The sequence below is a fragment of the Oculina patagonica genome, chromosome 13 (genome assembly GCF_052425735.1).
Source record: "Oculina patagonica isolate OP01 chromosome 13, crgOcupat, whole genome shotgun sequence".
In the NCBI taxonomy this organism is placed as follows: Eukaryota; Metazoa; Cnidaria; class Anthozoa; order Scleractinia; family Oculinidae; genus Oculina; species Oculina patagonica.
Genome location: NC_135770.1, coordinates 25511130 through 25532142, shown reverse-complemented (window position 1 = coordinate 25532142; position 21013 = coordinate 25511130). Strand labels below are relative to the sequence as shown.

Below are 21013 nucleotides of genomic sequence, written 5' to 3'. Positions count from 1 at the left end.
TTGATTGACTGATTGATGGTATGCCTGTTTAATGGTATGCCTTATTTCACGATATTTCTCTTCCTTCTTTTTACGTCTGTCCAAAATTTGCGTGATTTAATCATAGTTAATACAGGAAAATGGTTACGAAGCAATGCAAAGTTCTTTATTGTATGTCTTTGTTCACTATTTTGGAGGTTGACCCTGCGCAAAACCTGAGAAAATACAATAGGTGGTTACGCGTGTTCATGAAACTAACTAATGGAAACACTGCGATTACGTAAATCATGCATAGTGAATGAGCACAAAACTGACAAAAGATGTACACGGTCGTGGACCTTCCAACACAAATCTTGGTATTTTTGTTTGATTTTTGATGTTTGCCGGGCTTCATAACCATTTCCCTCTATTAACTATGATTTAATAGATTAATGAATTTTAAAAACTGAGGTTAAATTTAAAATTAATAAACACAGATAAATCACTGCACATTATTTACTGATTGTTTGCTTATGATTGACATATTCATCCACCTATCTCAGAATGGGATGTCAACGAATGTCTCGAGAACACGCACGACTGTTCTGTTGGGCAGATATGTGTCAACAAATATTTGTCTTACGAATGTAAATGTCCCGACGGATTCACTGGAGTGAACTGTAGTATTGGTAAGTAAATTTATAAAAAAATAAAAACAATTATCAGCATACACAAGTTCTTTACATGCTCTGAAAATGTCTCGGAACTTACATTAAAGAAAGAAAAGTTGGTTATTAGGTAGCAATTTTTTCCTTTGGGACTTGTGTAACTAAAGGAAAATCAATGTCGATCGGCGACGTTTAAAATCATAAATTGACGTTGTTCGTGTGAGGTGATGGAGTATTTAAACTCCTGAAGCCAAGTTACATCAAGTTACAAAAATACAATAACATTTCGTGTCTTAGGGCCTCCACAGACTTATTATTGACTCAGTGGGAGGGCTGGACGAGAAAATATTTGGCTAGAGGTCAGAACGTATAGAGCGACCTTGATGACGGGTTAATTTTTTGCCAGTATCCGAAGGTGACCAAATGACCACCTGGTAAATAAGGAATGTCATAGTAACAAAGCCTTGGATGCGGATATATTTAGCGCGCAAAGTTGGCCTCGCGAAACACTGGAATACCTTTGTTTAACTCGTAAAGGAGCTACGTCGCTTGAATATCGTAGATTTTTGGTCTAAACTGTTCTGAAATTAGTGGTAGGCAACTTAACCCATGAAAGACATTTACTTTGAACATGCAATGGAAGATTTTTGATGACACGCAGAAACAACTTTGTAAAGTGAAGCCTTAATTTTTCTGTTGCAATCCATCTCCATCTTAGCCATCTGTAGCCAAAGACGTTTGTTCAGTTACCAGTTTTGTTGGTTTAATATAGCATTTTTTTTTTTAAAAAAATGACCCATTATTTTTAGGTTTTCTACACAAATATAAATTTTGGCTGTTCAAAAATCTGTTAAATCGGAGACAGAGCTCATTTAAACAACACTACATGCAAAGAGCAAATGGTTTTATTTCATTGGTTTTATTTATGTCCATTTCATAAAATCTTTAGGTTGTCCAAAAGCTCTCGGCATGGAAAACGGTGTAATCTCTGACGATCGCATCAGCGCCTCTTCGGAGAAGAATTTACAGAATTCCGCGGAACAGGCTAGACTAAACTTCAAGAAAACTTCTCTTAAAGAAGGATCTTGGACAGCAGACACATGGGACAACAAACCATGGCTTCAGATCGAGTTTGATAGTCAGCAGAAAACTAATATTACACGAGTAGCAACCCAGGGGAAAAACGGTGGCAATGCATGGGTTACTGAGTACGAGTTGGTTTACATTGACGATTTCACGTCTCTACACCACACCTATAAGGAAGAAGGACAAGTTAAAGTAAGTTAGTTTATTATCGCCGAGACTAAAAGCCAGCTATGGTTAGCGATGTTATCACTGCGTCGGTCTTGCTCTTGTTCTTGTTCTTGCTCTTGCTCTTGCTCTTGCTCTTGCTCTTCCGTTGATAAGGCCGTATTATGAAGAGAACATACATTGTGAGAAGCAGCGCAAGTGTTGAAGTGTTGAAGTACACAATTACAAAAGAAAATACACCCAAATATTGCTATTTAAGTTTACCTTCACAGTGAACTGGTGGAAGATCGTTTTTAGGATGTTTTGAAAGGTAAGCAATCGAGCTCAAAATTAAACTGTATTTTGCCATGATTTAGGTCTTCACTGGAAACACAGACCCGGACACTGTTGTTTATCACGACCTTGACCCACCTATTAGTGCCGATGCCATCCGTTTTCAACCAATTTCTTGGCATGAAACAGCTTCAATGAGAGTGGAGGTCTACGAATGTCGGCAAGGTACTAGATATAAATATATTTTATGTACATTTGTAACGGTCAAGTAGCCAACTCCAGTTTACCTAATCTCCGCTGTTCTAATATATAATATTTAAAATAATTATTATGTACGCAATGGTAATTGAACTAGTATATCGCGTGTTTGGCATCCTGAAATGTTAATTAGTGGCAATTTGATTAAGATATGTCGTGATTTATAAATTACGGCCTACTTTCCAAAAAAACCCTACACTCAACTCTCACTATAACAGACTCTTTCTGGACCACAATTTGTTGTCCGCAATAGAGAAAGTCCGTAGCAACGGAACTGAAGTTATTTTCAGTAATTCTTATTCGCCGGGACTTTAACTCCTATCCGTAATAAAGGGGTTTCCGTAATAGCGAGGTGTCCGCAAGGCGGGAGTTGACTGTATCTACCATGAAGCATTGCATGACTTAATCCATCTGGGAACGGATTTCGAATGACGTTTATGGATCGTTATGGAGTACAAATACGCGAGAGCGAGGTAGGGGGGATGGTATCAGTTCATCTTTTGTCAATATAAATACCTTCCGTTTGAGAAAGCCAGCTTTTAGTACCTGTACTCTTTTTTTCAAAATTTTTAAAAGAAGGGCCAACGACTGTGCGATATTAAGTAAGTTTTAGAGAGAAAAGATGGAGCTTAGAGGACGTGTCACCTTGAATGACGTAATTAAAGCATCATAAAGCAAACAAAATATTATCCACTTTTCTATCCTTATATCCTATCCTATCACTTCAAGGCGACTTAGGTGGCGTTGTATCATCAAATGATTCTGAAATAGACGAGACACCTCCGGAATGTGTGAACTACAGCGTATTGGATCAAGCTGACCGAGTCAAGTCTTCAAGCGGCCTGGGAACCTTTTGTGATCAGGATATAATAACTGAACCACATTGGTACCGCTTTATGGGACAGGCTGGCATATTCATGCCAAACAAGTGCATTATCGAAGGCAATTGTAATACAGACATGCCAGGCTGGGTTGACGGTGATCATCCTTCTGTTGCTGAGGGAAAAGTAACTAGAACAGTCTGTTTTAACGGTCCTTTGTCGTGCTGTAATGCGAGTGTGGAAATTCAGATTCGTAATTGCAGTGGTTTCTTTGTGTACAAGTTAGTTGAAGTACCATCCTGCCCAATGCGCTACTGTGGTGCACATGGTAAATACACAATTATTAGTGATTGGTTTATTTTTTTTATACAAGGCCAATAAGCTATAATAATAACATAACACCGAATGTTTTTACTTTTCATCCTCTTTTTCTTTCCCGACTGATTGATCGATCGATAGTGATTTGTTTATTGTTTGATTGATTGACTGATTTGTTGTTTTTAACGTATGACTAATTAACTCCCTCCGTTCTTCCTTCCTTCCTTCCTTCCTTTCTTCCTTCCTTCCTTCCTCCCTTCCTTTCTTTCTTTCTTACTTACTTTCTTCATTCCTTCCTTCCTTCTCCGTTATAGATGCGCTATGTTATATTCATTCTCAAATTGATGACTTGACGAATTCGATGGGATCACCACATTTATAATAATAGCAGGGGAGGACGGGAGCAATCCCAGTGGGTTTCAAGTATTATGTTGCTCCTACCCAACGGTAAAGTTAAAAATGATGACCTATTCTACAATGAAGTTTCAAATTTTGTGACCCCCACCCCCCCCCCCCTCCCCGCCCCATCCCCTGGGGAATGGTTATCGAAGAATGAGCTTGGACAATATGTTGATATTCTTTTTTCAATGGCTTTGATTCCATGAAGGTAACTTGTGAGTCAGTGAATCACCAGTTTTTGGAAGAACATTTGAAGTGAGAGTAAAAGAAAAGCGATTAGTTTTGTGAAAGTAACCAGAGTTCTGAGATTCTGAAGGAGCCGTATGCGTTGACGATTGCGAGAGGGGGTGTAAACTCATTTTACTCGGTCACACATGTTTCAGTTGTTACTGTTTTCAAACTGTTCTAAAAGCGTTAAGACGGTCGTTTCCAATATTTCTTTACGATATAAACGTTGTCTTTTGCCTTACCCCTTCCATAAAAGAAACTCTTCCCGAGCACAGATAAAACATGCATTGCATCATTATATTATTTGATGCAATTGTTTCTACATGTTTTATAGATATCCATCTTTTTCAGAGCTTGACGTCGACGAATGCCTCCTCAACATACACAACTGTTCTGGTGGACAGATTTGTTACAACAGATATCCTTCCTACATTTGCAGATGCCCGAGGGGATTTACGGGAGACAACTGTACCATTGGTATGTGAATTTATAAAACTAAAAACAAATTATTTTATTATATAAAAAAAAAAAAAAAAAAAAAAATTATTATTATTATTATTATTATTATTATTATTATTATTATTATATATTATTATTATTATTATCCACATACACACGTTGGCTGCATGCTGCCGAAAACTTTCAGAACTCATATGAAAAATTGAAAAGTATCTTTGCTTTAACAGCTGTTGTGTAGCAAACTGTTCCTTATGTGCCTTTAAAAAGGTAACCCTATCTGACTGCGTCGTTTTAAATCACTGAATTTACCACTGACGTGAGGTAGCGGAGCATTTTCTGGCATTTACTTATTTTTTCACTAAAGAAGAGACAGTACCGTGATGATTCGATTTAGCACCAGGGGCGCTTATTTACTTTTGGCTCCTCAAGGGAGGTCGCTTATTCGAGACAGGGCGCTTATTTAATTTTTTTTAGAAAAAAGGAAATGTTCAAAACAAAAATTTAATAAATATTAAAATAACTAACAATTACAAAAACTGTAACGGTAACAAATTGTTGAAAGTTCATTGTTCATTTTAGCAGCAAATATATACATGTACGGTGCGGTGAATGTTCATGAGTTTATCTAGTCGACGTCGATGACCTCAGTAGGGGAAGTTATCCACAACAGGGGCAGTTATTAGGATAGGGGCGCTTATAATAATGGGGGCGCTTATTAGAATGGGGGCGCTTATTGGGGCGCTTGGAATAGGGGCGCTTATTGACAAAACCACATTCGAAAGGGGGCGCTTATTGGAAGGAGGGCGCCAAATCGAATCATTACGGTAACCCTAAAACGTATGGAACATATTTCTTTTATCTGGCGTATTGTTGACCATTTAAAATCAGCATTTAAAACCAGAACATTTATTGAAGCCGAGGCTGATAACGTTATGTTGAAAAAAAAAACACCCTATCATGGTTTAACTTAGTTTCTTAAATTTCCTTAAATGCGATGATTGGAATCAATGTAATGTTTTTATGTTACCAGACCTGACGAACAATTGTTAATGAAAAAAATTCCGCATACAATCATTTTTTTTTTATTTTTATTTTTAGATATTGAAGAGTGTGCCACAAACGAAGACAAATGTGACGACGATGCAACTTGCAATAATACGTACGGATCCTACACATGCACATGCAATCCTGGATACGAGGGAAATGGAAAACAATGCAAAGGTAAAACGACTCAAGGGGGCCACCAGATTGTAAAAAAAAATGTAACACGATCCGTAATGAGAGCACAAATTATTTCGGTCAAGTCTGGGCGGGTCTGAAAGAGGTTGAAAGGAGCCCTTTCGCAAGGTATAATTACCCCAATCTATTAGATTTTATACCACATACACCTAATTGCAATAACGGTATCATAAAAAAAGGAAAAAAGGTAAATAGGAATTAATTATCGCAGTTTCATAACTGGTAGCATTTACAGAAAACTTATGAGTTTTATCTGAACACTTTGAGTCCTTTTTTTATGCTGTAACAAGATTTATTCGTACTTTGAGGTATTCTGAGGCCATTTGTACGAATAAATCTTATGCATGCACTTAATTAATTCCTATTTGACTTTTTTCCTTTTTCCTTTTTTCTATGACAACCTTATTACAATTAGGTGTATATCGATCTTGGTTATTTATTTCTCCTCAACATTAGCTCCCTTTTAAAAGATGATCATGCAGTTTGGTGCATGTGTTAGGGTCACGTGGCCATGGCAACCCAATGCTTTGACATGGAAAAATGGACCCTATCGGACAGCTATCTGTTGGGCAATACACATGATAGAAATTCCGCCAATTGATAAATTGCTAGAATGTTGTGCACATTCTTGTTATCCCAGTATGGCGTAATATTGGCTGGATTGGTGCTTTTGTCATTTTAAGCAAGACCAAATCCAGCAAGCGTACATGCATTGAAGTTGCAAGAAAAATAGGTTGTTTGTTGCAACTGAAATGCCAGTAATTTGATAAACAAACTAAAATCATTCCTTTTAATTGGAGGAGAGAAATGAATATCCCAAATACAGTCAAAGCTCTACTTAGCCCCTAAGTGACCACCTCGGGAATTCGAAAAAGTGGTCATAACTGGGGCTGTTTTTTTACAAGAATGGGTTCTCGTAAGCGACCCACGTTTAATCAGTAGAGGCTCGCCCCTTACGGAGGTTTAAACATAGACCTCTCTTCCTATAGTTCCAGGCGTTCAGTTGGTTGGGGGCCCCGCGAAAAATGAAATTGACGCGAAGAACGAGGAGTGAACAAAAAAATGGCGAGGTGTTTGGGGCTCGCCATTTTTCGGGCTGCTCCCAACCAACCGAACGCCTGGAACAGGCTATCTACCTCAGTCTCAGGGTACGAACTCAGGGTACACTAATTCTCCACTGAGCGGTAAATTTTCTTGAACTTGAATTTTCAGTTTTTTGGCGATCCCGAAGGGTCAGTCAAAATACAAATGTCAAGTAAAAATGTAAAGCGATACGACAGACTAAAATTTCTAATAAGAGATTCGTTATCAGACGTTTTCTTTTCCCAGAATGTTGACTTTTCGGCGTTTTTAATCATTCGCGTACTCAATGAGAATACGGAAACTGTTAAACCGGTCTCGTGAAGAACAATAACACTAAACCGGTGTTGTGTTATTTGTACTCCACGAAGCGCAGTCGGTTATTTCAGTAGATCTAAAGTCTATTGAAATATTCTTCCATTTTTTTCTTTTGCAGACATTGACGAATGTAAAACAAACGCTCACAACTGTCTTCACGACAACGACTGCCTTAATACTCTCGGCTCATTTCGTTGCGGTTCTTGCGAGTTGGGCCAAACTCAAGAAGGCGACTCATGCGTTGGTAAATAACTTAAATAACTTACGAATTAATGACGTCACAAGTGGTTCAATGACCGCGATTTCAAATAGCGCCAAAAATGCGCCTTTGGCAGAGAAAGGGTTAATCACGTAACGTAACTACCAGTTCACGTTGACATTCGTTACAACTTGTTATCCTAAAATTAAAAAAAAATTCTGAAATACGTCAATCCAAACCAAAGTCATGTTGCATTAAAGTTTGAGTTTTCCGCCATTTTGAGCTATTTTTAGTAACAAAATGGCGGGAAATTCAAACTTCAATTAGCGATAACTTTTGATTAGATTGACATATCTCAGAAATTTTTTCAGTTTCAAGATCTTTGCGACAAGTTCTTTCAGAAACTGTCAAAAAATGTTCCATCCTAATTAAAAAAATTGGCGCCAACTTTGTGACGTCATTTTCCCGCGAAAAAATTCGAAATTCGAAAAACAAAAAACATACGATTTTTCAGAATGACGAGTTCTATATTTATGCAAAATTTCAGGTAACCAGTATCAAAAACGAAAAATATGAATGAAGGTGAGCGTTTTTGGGTCACCTTGTCCCCACCGTGATTATAGAAACTTTTTTTTCTTTCTTAAGACATCGACGAGTGTGAAGCAGACAACCATAACTGTCCTCCTGGATTTGCGTGCCACAACACTCTGGGCTCGTTTAGTTGCGAACCTTGTCAGTTAGGCTACATTGCAAAGGGAAATTCCTGTGTTGGTAATTACCGTGTATTTTATAATTGATGGTGCTCCATAATGACCCGTTTCAGATTCATTTTTGTAACAGATCTGTTTTTAAATAAATTCTTCTGTTATTCTACTTATTAGGGCCGGGTCACACTAGAGCCAATTTTGCTTGTATAATTCAGAATTCTGTCAACACGCAACTTAAATAAGTGCAATTCTCAGTGTCAAATTTTCGTCCGGCCTCAAAAAAGCAGAAGTGGCTTGCGCAGCTACCAAAGTTGTGGAAATAATTAATGAGTGCTGGTAAACGCCATGTATCTTAATCATGTCCCCTAACTACCAGTTCGGGTTGACATTCGTTTACAACATGTTATCATAGATTTAAGTATTAGTCGACCTTCCCTTTTTTGCGGAAAGAAGGACGTGATCGAGTGCTTCAAATTATTTTTCCAGGATAATGGTCTCAGGATATCTCAGTTCATTGAGGCGAACTCTTATTTTCTCTCCTAGACGTCGACGAGTGCCAAGCAGACACCCATGACTGTCTTTCTGGATTTCTGTGCCTCAACACTCTAGGCTCGTTCAGCTGCGAACCTTGTCAGTTAGGCTATATCGCAGAGGAAGATTCCTGTGTTTTAATGAACAATTCAGGTTAATTTTAGTTACTGATTTGTTATTAAATAAATTATTCTGTTATCTTAACAATTATCCATGACATGTTCCATGCAGATCTAGATCAATATTGTCTAGTGTCCAGTTAAAGGAGCGTTAAAACTTTTAACGGAGAACTTTGATGGCGCATACATGAAGCCGGCCATTAAGTTACCTATTTGAACGGAGGATGACATGATATGCATAGTTTACATTGTTTCCAGATAAAAAGTTTCCAAGTCACATTTCCCTGTGTCAACTGAAAGTTATTTCGTACTTATTTAGCGTGGTAAGGTTTACTTTATGAATGACTGATTGCTTCGTTTGGTTGCAATTGTAGGTGGCATTTCTGCGACCATCATGAACATATCCAAGGAAATAAACAATCCAACCATAATTGATCGCTCTGTTAAATACGAAAAAGCGGTGACAGTCAAGGGCCCTCCTGACGACGTTTTTGTCTTGAAAACAAAGCTAGAGTGGCGTCTTGAACAGAAAAACGACTCTTCGTCTTCACAGTTAGCGGAAGGAACCGTAGTGGCCCAAGAAACAACTCTCTGGACTATCAACAGACGATCAATACCAGTTGGTATTTACAAAATCAGTATCAATGTATCGTACACAATGGATAACAATGAAGTACTAGAAGCGTCTGACTATGGTTTTATCAAGGTGGTCAAAGCCCCACTGGTCGCTGTTATTGATGGTGGTACTAGTGTTCGCTGGGGTTCAAAAGTTATCTCCTCTGTCAATGGGTCCTTGAGCTACGATGGGGATGTCGGTGTCGGAAGTAATAACGGATTGGCTTTTAGCTGGTCTTGTCGCAGATCGGATGAAATTGTTTTTTCAAGCGACTGTTACAGCTCTTTCATCAATGGAAAAACAAGTGCAGTGGTAACAATAGACGCCACTCGACTTCAAGTCACAAAGACATACGTTTTAAGGTTAACTGTTTCTGCTGATGAAAGAAGCTCCTTTGCAGAGATGTACATTGATATCGAAAGCGGAGAATTGCCTCTTCTGTTTCTCAGGTAAGTTTGGACTTTAACTTAATATGCTGTACTACTTCAAAAAGCAGGTTTTTTGCGGTCTTGCAACATTATTAGCATATTCCACATTGAAGTTGCTGCGAAATGGCATTTACTGAGATACTTAGTTCATAAAATAACAGCAGCACCGGGAAATGTCAAATTTAGTCCTGTTAAGTTCCTTGGGGTTAAGCGCAACAGAATGTTTCGTAAAAATTGAATCACGTGGAGCGGATCTAACTGCACAGTTCTGGCTTATGTACCGGGCCCAATACTTACTTTTCTTACTTTCAATCTGCTACTTTTTTCAGTCAGGAGATATATCAAAGGGCGGGGAATTTACGCATTAAAGTATAATAGACAAGAGTAGGATAAGCCGCCATTTAAGTATTTAATTGAACGTTTAGAAAATATATCAAGGACGCAGGTGAAGGCTGATTTATCCAAGTTGGCCTAGGCCTGGTACTCAAGTTAAAATGTTGAAACGGGGAAGCTGTCTTTACACTGTATGTAAACTGGGTACCACTTTATGTGAAAGATATACGGAAGGGTAATTTTTCTGTCAAAAATGATGTTCAAAAAGGTAACGTTTGGATCACGGAGCGAGGCTCCCTGTACTAAGCTTTGTTCCCGCGTTCCAGAAGCATTAACAAAGTGTTTTATTTTAGGTGCCTTAAAGATTGTGGGCCGATAGTGTCTTCATCTAGTAAGTTAAGAGTAACCTCGCAATGTGCCAACTCTCCTTGCGAAGCTGCATCGTATGCGTGGAGCTTGGAAAAACTGAATGACAACACATGGGAAAATGTGCCTGGCTTGGCTAACATGACAGCTACAACAGCAAATACCTCAAACATGGTTATTAAACCGAATGCTCTTCAACCAGACATGCAATACCGCTTAATACTCCGCGCCACATCTTTATCTAGGACAAAAGGTTTCTCTACGTTCGAGTTTAAGACCGCTAGGATGCCGTATGGAGGACACTGTGAGTCGTCAGTTAGTGAAGGGGTGCCTCTTGAGACAGAGTTCATTTTTGAATGTTCTGGATGGCAAGATGAAACTGAATCGCTTACCTACGAGTTTCGTCTGAATAATCAACAAATATCTTATGGCGTGTCCCCTACGTCCGCATCAACAGTCCTACCTGAAGGACTTCCTGAAGAGGACTACAGGATTTTAATCAGCATAATTATAAAGAATGCTCTTGGTGTCTGCGTCGTACAGGAATTATCAGTGAAGGTATAGTACAATATGTGTCTACAGTAAACTCTTTCTTAGAAGGACACCGTCGGACTGGCTCCAACTGTCCGCCTTAAAGTGGTGCCCGTCTTATAGGGAGTTTAGTTACAGTAAAATGACTGAAAAACTGCAGGGATGGGACCAACACCAGGTGTCCTTCTCACACAGGTGTCCGTCTTTATATAACATTGCTATCAGAGCTCATGATATTCTACTTGACTAGTGAAATTGAATGAAATACTTTAATTTTTGGTACCTGTTGTCTGTTTCAACAATAATCTAATAATATATTAAATTAGTACAATTACAAGGTTATTCCATTTCTGGATTGATTTATTTTTATATTACGACAGACATCACAATACCACCGTTTACCAAATCACACAGAAGATAAAAATTACTATCTAGACATAGTGTGGAATCGCGTTAATCCAGAACAAAACAAAAGAACAGACATGATGAGATAAAGTTAAACACCGTGTTTACATTGAACACGCATAACATTCAATTAGAGCTAGCAAAAGATGAATAACCGATTTTTACAATGTTCGCTTTTCTTTTGTCTTAAGGTAATGCCGCCTTCGAAGCTTGGTGACTGCAAACTGACAGAAGAGGAAAGTAAAATGGGTCTAATACTCGAAAATTATAGCACTTTGAGTGGTTTCCTTAACGAGCATGACCTTGATCGAGCATCACCACTCGCCTTATCTGTCCTTATGTCTGGTAGAGAAGGTACCTTTTGTGGACAAATGTTAAGTGTGCAAACTAAATCGAAGGTAGGCCATCATGCGTTTTTTCTATCGAAAGAAAAAGATATCGTTGGAAAAAATAAACAGATTTGTTTAATTTTTTTCCTGACACAAGGCACAACAGAGAAATGAAAAATGAACGTAAAGGGGTGGCTAGAAAAAAAAAGAAGAAAAGCAGGGACCGGTTAGGCCACTTTTTTGAAGAAAACTCATTAGCAAGGGGAGGAATAAATTAATTTGGTGACGTCATACAATCAGTCAGTCAGTCAGTATCAAAGAGTTCACTCAAGTGCATCAAGTATAAAACCATTGTTTGAAAACAATGATATCCGAAGCAGATATTTAAGCGATAAGAAGTTTGCATAACTACAAACGAAATGATTCAGTGATTTCGAATATAAAGGAAACAACTTGAACTGATGGCTCCATTGCACAATACTTAGAATCGCTACCTGTGATCCAAAAATTAAATTAAACCCGACCAGCGAAGGAGAAAAAGAACATATCAAACCTGTCAAACTGAAGAAAGTCAAAAATAAATCATGGCATCACTTACATTAATACACCACATTTTATTTATAAGATCAAAAAAGCTTATTACGTCACCCAATATTCCTGCTCAAATCAATGAGATTCCTGCCCAAAAAAGTGGGCTTACCAGCGTGGTCTCCACTGTACCATTTTAAATAGCGTTGTTGGGCCTTGAAAGCGGAGTTAACAGAACTGCGAAAAGGAAATAGATAATCTTCTCCCTAGATCTTTTCACTCTTCTGCGAAATGAACAGATATCTGGGTACGAGATTTGGAATCCATAGGGGGAGGGGGATACTTAAAAAGGTATTGTACCGGCAGGCTTTGCCCAGAGATCCAAGCCCTTAACTTTGTATATACCATTGTTACAGAAACGGCACCCGTTTTGTTTAACTTTTACTGAAAAAAGTAACTCTTTCATATGCCAAAAAGACATGACAAATGCCTTAACAGAAAGTTTTAACGTCATTATTATGTAGCGTTTAAAATTAATTAATCAAATTAAATGATACAGTCATAAGGAGCGTCTGTTCGAAACATTTTAACTGAAGGTCCTTTTCAATACCTAAACGAGCGATATCCATATTTTTTTATATACCCTAACTTGACAAATCCCTACCTTTTTTATACCTGAGGCACAGAGGTGGACGTCAACAATCAAGAAAGGGAGATATGACTGGAGATATGACTGGCCCGGGAAGTAGGAAGCTCTCGCCAGCGACCTCCTCTCCCCCCCCCCCCCTCCTCCCAACTCCTTTTCTTTTTGTAGTCATTACCTCAGGAAGTTTTACCAATTTTACTGCATTGCTTTCAAAACTTCACCAGACTCACTGAACACTGGAGAAATTTAAAATAAAGTACTTGAAGCTTGGAACTTGTTTAACTGTCTAATCAACATTTGACATTGCAGATTGTCGCTACAATAATTGAAAGTTTCACTGCCATAACGCCAGTTAACATTCCTATATCAAGATCGATTTTGTCTGTGGTTTCCCTAGCTATTGAAGAAAAGGATGCAATATGTATTAACTGCAGTTCTCTGGTAAGCAAATAATAAATACCATATAAACTTTGATATTAACCAAACCATTTTTATAGTAAATGGTTTGAACCCAGGAGTATCAGTAGGGTCGTATAGTGTGATCGTCCGCGTGAGAGTAATTCTAAAAAGAACTATTGTTGGCGACTGACGTTTCGATAGCCTGAAGGAAGTCATCTTTTGAGTCAAGTGAAAAGATCTTGTAAAAGTTGTTGCAAGTCTCATCATCAAATCATTTCTATTATAGTTTACCGCGAAAAATACAGAGTATTTCGATTTTAATTTTATACTTTCCGTTTCTATTTATTGAAGAACCAAACGTTGCAATTCATGGACAAAGTCTTGGCTCTTTTCGTCGCCGCACTTGCGGACGCGGAAGAGCCGTTTACTAGTCAGATGGAGGAAACAGCCATACTTGTTGTAAAATGTCTGGGGAACATGTTGCATGTTGTGTCTAATGAGAGTGATGGAATGAACAAAACAGATAAGAGCTATTTTATCTCCATGGTACGTAAGAAATAAATTTATTTTAACCCCAGAATTACATATTTAAACTAATATAGTGTAAGTGATTTAGTAACGCTTAACTGACTGCCAGAATGACACAGTGACCCCCGCCTGACTGACTAACCAACTGACCGACCGACCGACCGACCGACCGACCGACCGACCGACCAAAGGACTAATTTAACGCCACATGTCTAACGATTACACTGGCCTAAGTGAGAAAAAAAGGAATAACGAATTAAACAAAATAACGTTAATTTATTATTACGCAATAAATGCATGTCTTAGTATTCTGGCAACAACATCATCAGACATTCACTTTAAATTAGAAACAACTTTAAAGCTAAGTTTACTGTTTAAACGAAGTCAAAACATTTGTGTCAAAAACTTAAATTAATCGTTTAGAAAGTTTGCCTGCAATTTGAAATTGGTTTTTAAGTGTAAATCAATTTATCAGTATCGTCAGTCTCCCCGTAACCAATCTGCGGGCTGGAATATTTTCCCTGTTTAAGTTAATGATGATCATGAGATAATTTATATTCATGCAGGCAGCCGTCGAGAAAGCAGTGGAACAGCTGGATGCACTAAGTGATGCAATTTCCAATCGTCTTGTGCCATATGAGAATTTAAATATGGACGTGTCCGATTTGAAAATTTTGCTGCGAAGTGTCAAAGTCGAAGAGCTCAGAGGACTTGACATGGAAGAGAAAGGCGCGCAATTCCAATTACCTGATAGTTTTGACATGCCTGGTTTAAATGGAATTGTCAACGCAAAGGTATTTTCCGTGCTCCTTTGCTTTTTCATATAATCCTTGCTCTAGTACTTCCTTGTTTCCTGACTTCCTTGCTTATTTACTTAAATTGTCTGCGTAAGTGAGGTTAATGTGATTAAGGGGTATTTTTTTTCTTCGTGAAAGATTTGTAAGAGCCTTAAAGTTAAATAAGCCGTTTTCCGATCCTGATTCTTATTTGCTTGGCAAAAAAGTACGGAATACAAGTATCTTGCACAATTGTCTGAATTCATTTACAGATGATGATCTTTGACTTCAATCCATACTCCTATGACTCCGGCAGCAAGTCACTGACATCAAGTGTCTGCAGCTTTGACCTGAAGAACGAGGGTAAAAAGACTGTCAATGTGGCTAACCTGACTGAGGACATTCTCATTACGATTCCAAACAATCTAAATACGTCTGACCAAGTACCTACTGCAAGCAAATTCCTCCAACCCTACAAAATGACGATTCGATCGTTCTTCGCGGAACAGGTGGGTGTCCCAGTTACACTTGCAATACAAGCGCAAGATGATGCTGCTGCGATTGAGGTGTTTGTTAAATTTGGTTCTGAGCCATCGCCTAAGGACTTTGACGAAAACTACACCATTGTTCTCAACGCATCGTGCCAAGAACGTTTAGAACACAAACCCAATGAGAAAACGTGTGAGCCTGAAGTATTGGATATCACAGTATTCCCAACTAAACCAACATTGGTCTACTTTGGTCTCCTGTACTTGGAAGAAAAGAACTATGAAAGTCACGAAAGAAGGAAGAGGTCTTGTTTCGGTAGTGGCAGGGAAAAGCGATCGTGTGTTGGGTTTAAGGATCCACCACCGAAAGGCTACAACAAAACCGTTGTCCCCAAATACGATCCCAGGACAGATGTTCATTACAAGATGTCAATCAGCCAATCAAGCTGTTTGTACTGGTCTGTCAATCAAGAAAAATGGACTTCAGACGGGTGCAAGGTAATAAGTTAAGAATAAGGACCCACATATTCATCTAGTTTAGAAATTGGGGACATAAAAGACATGTTTTTCTGTACTGGTTCACATTTGTCCTGAAATGCCTCACTAGGTGAATGGTCAACTATTATATCATTTAAATATTATTCCGAGAGAAAAATAAAAGAAAAAGCTTGGCTAATGATGCTATATTTACCTCACTACCCACTAAATATAATAGCACTTTAGTTACTAAGCTAACTTTCTCATCTAGGCAAGTGAACATGGTGGACAGTTATTGAATTAATTTTTTTTTCGTTCACTGAAAAGAAATCACTCCATTTCCGGGATATTTATAACATGGAAACTTTTAGAAGATAACTACAAATTCATTTGGACTATAAAATATTCTCACGAAATAGTGTTCAAGGCATCAAGATGTTATAACGAGCACAGTGGTGCTGTTTCAAAATGTTGTCGTTCTTTTTTTGTAGTCATTACCTCAGGAAGTTTTACCAATTTTACTGCATTGCTTTCAAAACTTCACAAGACTCAGTGAACACTGGAACATATTTACCGCGACTTCTTCTCGCTAAATGTTCGTGCATCTGTGTCCACTTTGCTTTGAGTGAATTATTGTTATATATTTACAATATTTTTTTTCTGTAAATTATTATTTCACCAACATAATTTACACCGTTAAGTCATTCTTGTCAATGTGACCGAAAGGTAATATGGTTAGAAGTAGATAGAAGCCACACGCTCTGAATAGCAATGAGATGTGACAAAATGGAAGGTCTGATTTCCTTCGATTTTCGCTCACTTCAACCATGTAATAGTAAAAAAAAAGTTGTATAAAAGTTCTTATGAGAGGAAAAAATACTTCACGTGCAGCAACTTCTCACTGAATTGAAGTCGTATAATAAATGGTTTTCTTGACTCTTTAGGTAAAGCCTAGTGTAAAGGATGGCTCTCTTCAGTGCCTTTGTAATCACTTAACCATGTTTGGTGGAAGCCTAGTCCAGGCGCCAAATCCTATCGACTTCGATAAAGTTTTCGTGGAGTTTACACGCCTGAGTGAGACTGGGAACGTAGCAGTCCTAGCTACAATCGTTTGTGTATTCATACTGTATTTCGTGACAATCATATTTGCGAGGAGGGCAGACAACAGAGACGAAAAAGGGGTTAGTATTTTAGGTTCACATTAGCACATGGGAGTACACATGACATGAAATATAAGTCTGTACCTCCTTCTATCCGTATTTGACTATCATGGTGACGCTGATAATAAATATGAAAGCCCCAGCTAAACGATCAAACATTTTTATCCAAAATTTTGCTTCACGAGCAGATATTTGAGTGTTAAAGCCAGTAAAAATCATAGATGATCGTCAAAAACTCGGTCATAGAGCCCAAATATGATTTCGCCCATACTTTGTATATTGGTAGACCCAAGTCAAATACACATGCCAAGGATATTCATTTACTGTAATATTCACTTGTTTAAGAGAAAAAAGATTAAAACAATTTGCAGTATTTTCTTCAAAACATTTTCGCAAATTGACACAATTTGTGGCATTGTCAAGTCAGCCAGGCGACAGTTTGAAATGATTTCCACACAGGTTCAGTTTGATTGATGCTTCTGTAATTGAATGACAGTGAAAGCGGTCCATTATCTCTGCTCACAAATTTAATATATTTTTTTAAATAAGTGTACCTAAATCCTCTCTGAAGAGTGTCCGTTGGGACATCAAACAAACTCGCCAAAAAATGCATTTGGTACGCAATGAATCTCAAAAGAAAAACCTTCTGTGGCAAGTTTAAGGATAGTTTTAGTTTTTTACCGTTTAGTTTTTTGGGATCTTTTAAAGCAGTAAATTAGAGCATGCCCGAAGTTAGCGAAATTACACTATCCGCCATGATCCAATATGCAAATTAGGTCAACACTCGAAAGATTTCCGCCTTTGCATTCGCAAAGAATTTGACAATACAAATCCCCCTTCGCGCTTATTGGGCGACGTAAGATTAGCAGAATGAAGCAAATATTTGTCTGAGCGAAATGTTGAGATAAACTGAATAAAAACCAGTCGAGCATTCGTAAACATTTTGAAATTCGCTTACCTCAGTGTCCTCATTCAACAATCCTTCGTGATGTTTGGCTGCGTTTTGTTCGTTGTGTGGTAAATTTTGCTATATCCTTAATGCAATTGAAGCTTAGTATTTAAATAAATCCACCACATCCAGCAATACTTCCTTTTAAAACACTGTTCAGTGCAGGCCATAAACAAATACTGTTACAGTTCGTTGTTGACATGTTAGCAGTCTTAACGGTCCAGTGGTATCTGTCACGCAATACGAATACAAACTGTAACTGAATTATGTCAACTATTTTTCGTCTTTTTTTTTACCAGACTCCTTCTAGTAACAACATGTTTCATCAAGTAGTTCCTTTGTTCGGCCGACAAAAAAGTCCCCTTGACTCTCTCTAAATTTGACTTATAGAAAGGATTTCCCTATATCTCTCGTTTTTTTTTTTTTTTTTTTTTTGAGAGGGGGGGAGATTACGGCTCGACTGATTATGCACCCTCACATAATAATACGAGCTGTTTGGAGCGTCTGCAGCATTTCGGAAAAAACGATGCCGCACTTATCCCAATCAACGTCACAGTCAGGCGTTACAGTAATCAATATGTGGTTGATTCAGGCTTTTATATAAATTCATTAATAGAATAAAAAGTTTTTAGAATTCGTTTTCTTTAAGTTGTACCCACAAGAAAATGAACTGGCTACATTGCAAATTGTTTTAAGTTGAGAATGGCATGTGCCTTTTTTTTAGTCAAAGATAAACCAGATTCAAGACCGAGGATCCTACCTCGTGAGGTAAGCCAAGGACCCGAGCGAAGGGTGGGGTCCATGCGTGCCCGTGACGCCAACTTTATCATGATGAGGTTTATATATTTTTAACAATATTCAAATCTCTAATGTTCACTGTTAAAATGCACGAATCCAAATTTTCGTATTTTGATTGGCAATCTTAGTCCATACGTGAAAATTTAATAATAAATAAGAGTACTTGAGTCAGTAGAAACCGTGAAAAATATTTTGGCATGGACTTACGTGTACGACAGTAAACAGATGAAGATTGCTGCAATAACCCCTTATTTTAACTTTATTTTAATTTTTTCTTACAAAGCGCAGTATAGTTAGCCCCAGTTAAAGTGTAGGCAATTAGGCCATAAACCTATCTGAATGTAATCGTATTTGCCCGTGTAGCACTATTTTTGTCTGTTCAGTTTGCGTGACACTCAGAATCGTGTTTGTTTTATCGTCTAATTAATTTTGTTTGCGCTTTGACGGAATTTTAAATTATAGTCCCCGAGGCCATGGCCTCGGTGGATAATTTTCGTAAAAAAATTTACAGATAAAATCCATGTTTTGATCTCGTGATTGTCATTTTCGTTAAGAAACGGAGGTATTGATGTTTTCGTGTAAAACCTTCAAGATTAATCAAAGACAACCGGCGACTTTTTGTCGCGCCGACATATAGCATCTTGCATATTTCTGTCTTTTCCAAACGTTTTGCTTTTGAAAAAAAAAATGAACTGCAGTTATTGGTAAACTAACAAGCGAATTTTGTTTTTAACTTACCGAAACCCCCACTGAATTCTAAAAAAACGAGTTATTTTCGACCAAAAAACCAAGAGAACCTTTTATTCTATTCGCAAGGAAGGATGCTTTTGTGCAGCAGTAGCAAGCATTTTATGAGTGCGGTCTGCTTCGGAATTGACAAAAACGGGTTTTTGTACAGTCTGAGAAGCTATCAGTTATTTATTCTCTCCTTATTTTATCGTCCAGCGTTACGCCTTGCATTCAAAGCTGGGATTGGAATCGGTTATCTTTAGAAATGGTCAAGTGTGTAAGAAATGGAATATTTAAAGAACGGAGAAGATTCTCGCAAGCTTATTGCTTTGGAACTGTAACTAGTATAATCCAAGCCATAAGCCTGAGCGCTTAAAGCCGAGATTAGGCAGAAAACTGGAGAAAAAGACAAAAATCGTGGAAGAAATTTTAGGGTGAGATTTTGAACGTTCTCCCCGTACAGAAAATTCATGCCACATCACTACAAAGTTTTTCCTTAGCAAATAATTAGTCATGCGGGATCAGTAAATTTTCGTGTCTCTTTTGGTATAAAGAAACGACAACAATAAAATCAACAATCTTTCTTATTTCATTTTTTTATGATACAATATTTTATAAGGGGCGGACCATTAAAAAATAACAGGAGGGGGGGGGGGATAAAACATTTTCTGTGCAGAATCTTTTTTTTTTATTTGAAGGCCTACTTATCTACAGGAACTTTTTTCTGGTGCTGAAGCTTTGCATGAATATTTTTTTGCCCAAAGATACATTTTTTTTGTAACGCATCTAAGATTCATGCAACAATTATCATTAATAAATAGCATCTCATTGTTACATTTCCGCAGATTTGTTTCTTGAATTGAGCGACACTGATTCAAGGACCGTTCATTTTTCTATAGGGGAGCTGAAGTGATTAGATAGGTAGTGCCTGTTTAATATAACCCCCCACCCCCCTTATTAGAAATGTAAACCTTGGTCTCCCTGCAAAAAAGATGAATATTAGACAAAATTACAGTTTAAAGTGATGATAACACTGTTTGTGCTTTTGATTTACTGTTTTCTGATGGGAGGCCTGCAATTGTTAGTGTGGGTAAAGTGTGTTTGCAACCAAATAGTTGATAGTATTGAGCTGATGCTGTTCGCTTGGTATTTCTCAAACTAGGGGGGCATGATCCCCGGGAAAAGAACCTCAAAAATGCTATTTTATTAGGCATTCTGATGGGCGGTTCATATATGCCATTATACAACACTTACAGGTAATAGGCTCCTTTCGATATATTAAAATTCAGCTTGATAGCGAGGCCTAGAGGACACAAACAAAAGAAATGAAGAAACATGCTTTTGAAACTTCTCTTGTTTGTATCCTCTAGGCCTCGCTACCAGGCTGAATTTTAATATATCGAAAGGAGCCTATTCCATTGCACGAATTTTTTTCAGTCCCAGCCACGTACAGATTTTTTTTCTGACAAGTTTCGCTTGCAGGAATTTTGTGGTAAAAGTCACCCCCTTCCGGCTATTTCTAATGATCCATCCCTAATGTTCAATGTACCCCGATCTTAGGGTAATAAGAAGTTATGTTTCCAGGTTATTTTTAAAAAGGACGTTTAGAGTGCCAAACTTTAGCAGTTTATAAGAAAGAACAAACTTCACACTCTGTGTACGTTTTTCAAAATTTTTCGGCCTATTTCAGCGTCAAATTCT

At 37.8% G+C, this 21013-nt stretch overlaps 2 protein-coding genes across 2 annotated transcripts in view; both read left to right on the top strand.

Annotated features, from left to right (window-relative positions):
* The first annotated feature begins 277 nt into the window (after positions 1-277).
* LOC144637066 (uncharacterized) lies at positions 278-9758 on the top strand. The gene is made up of 12 exons (XM_078496230.1): positions 278-335; positions 522-647; positions 1576-1904; positions 2234-2375; positions 3138-3557; positions 4526-4651; positions 5732-5854; positions 7389-7514; positions 8115-8240; positions 8720-8860; positions 9201-9650; positions 9724-9758. Exons 1-12 carry the CDS (start codon positions 278-280, stop codon positions 9756-9758), a joined length of 2202 nt encoding a protein of 733 aa, XP_078352356.1.
* The window catches only part of LOC144636242 (polycystin-1-like protein 2), a 24038-nt gene continuing 12518 nt past the window's right edge, over positions 9494-21013 (top strand). The window contains exons 1-8 of the mRNA XM_078495402.1: positions 9494-9891; positions 10557-11127; positions 11697-11903; positions 13318-13449; positions 13759-13953; positions 14502-14729; positions 14984-15697; positions 16621-16857. Of these exons, the coding sequence (XP_078351528.1) occupies positions 9845-9891; positions 10557-11127; positions 11697-11903; positions 13318-13449; positions 13759-13953; positions 14502-14729; positions 14984-15697; positions 16621-16857 (2331 nt within the window). The 5' untranslated portion in view covers positions 9494-9844. The remainder of the gene's footprint in view (positions 9892-10556; positions 11128-11696; positions 11904-13317; positions 13450-13758; positions 13954-14501; positions 14730-14983; positions 15698-16620; positions 16858-21013) is intronic.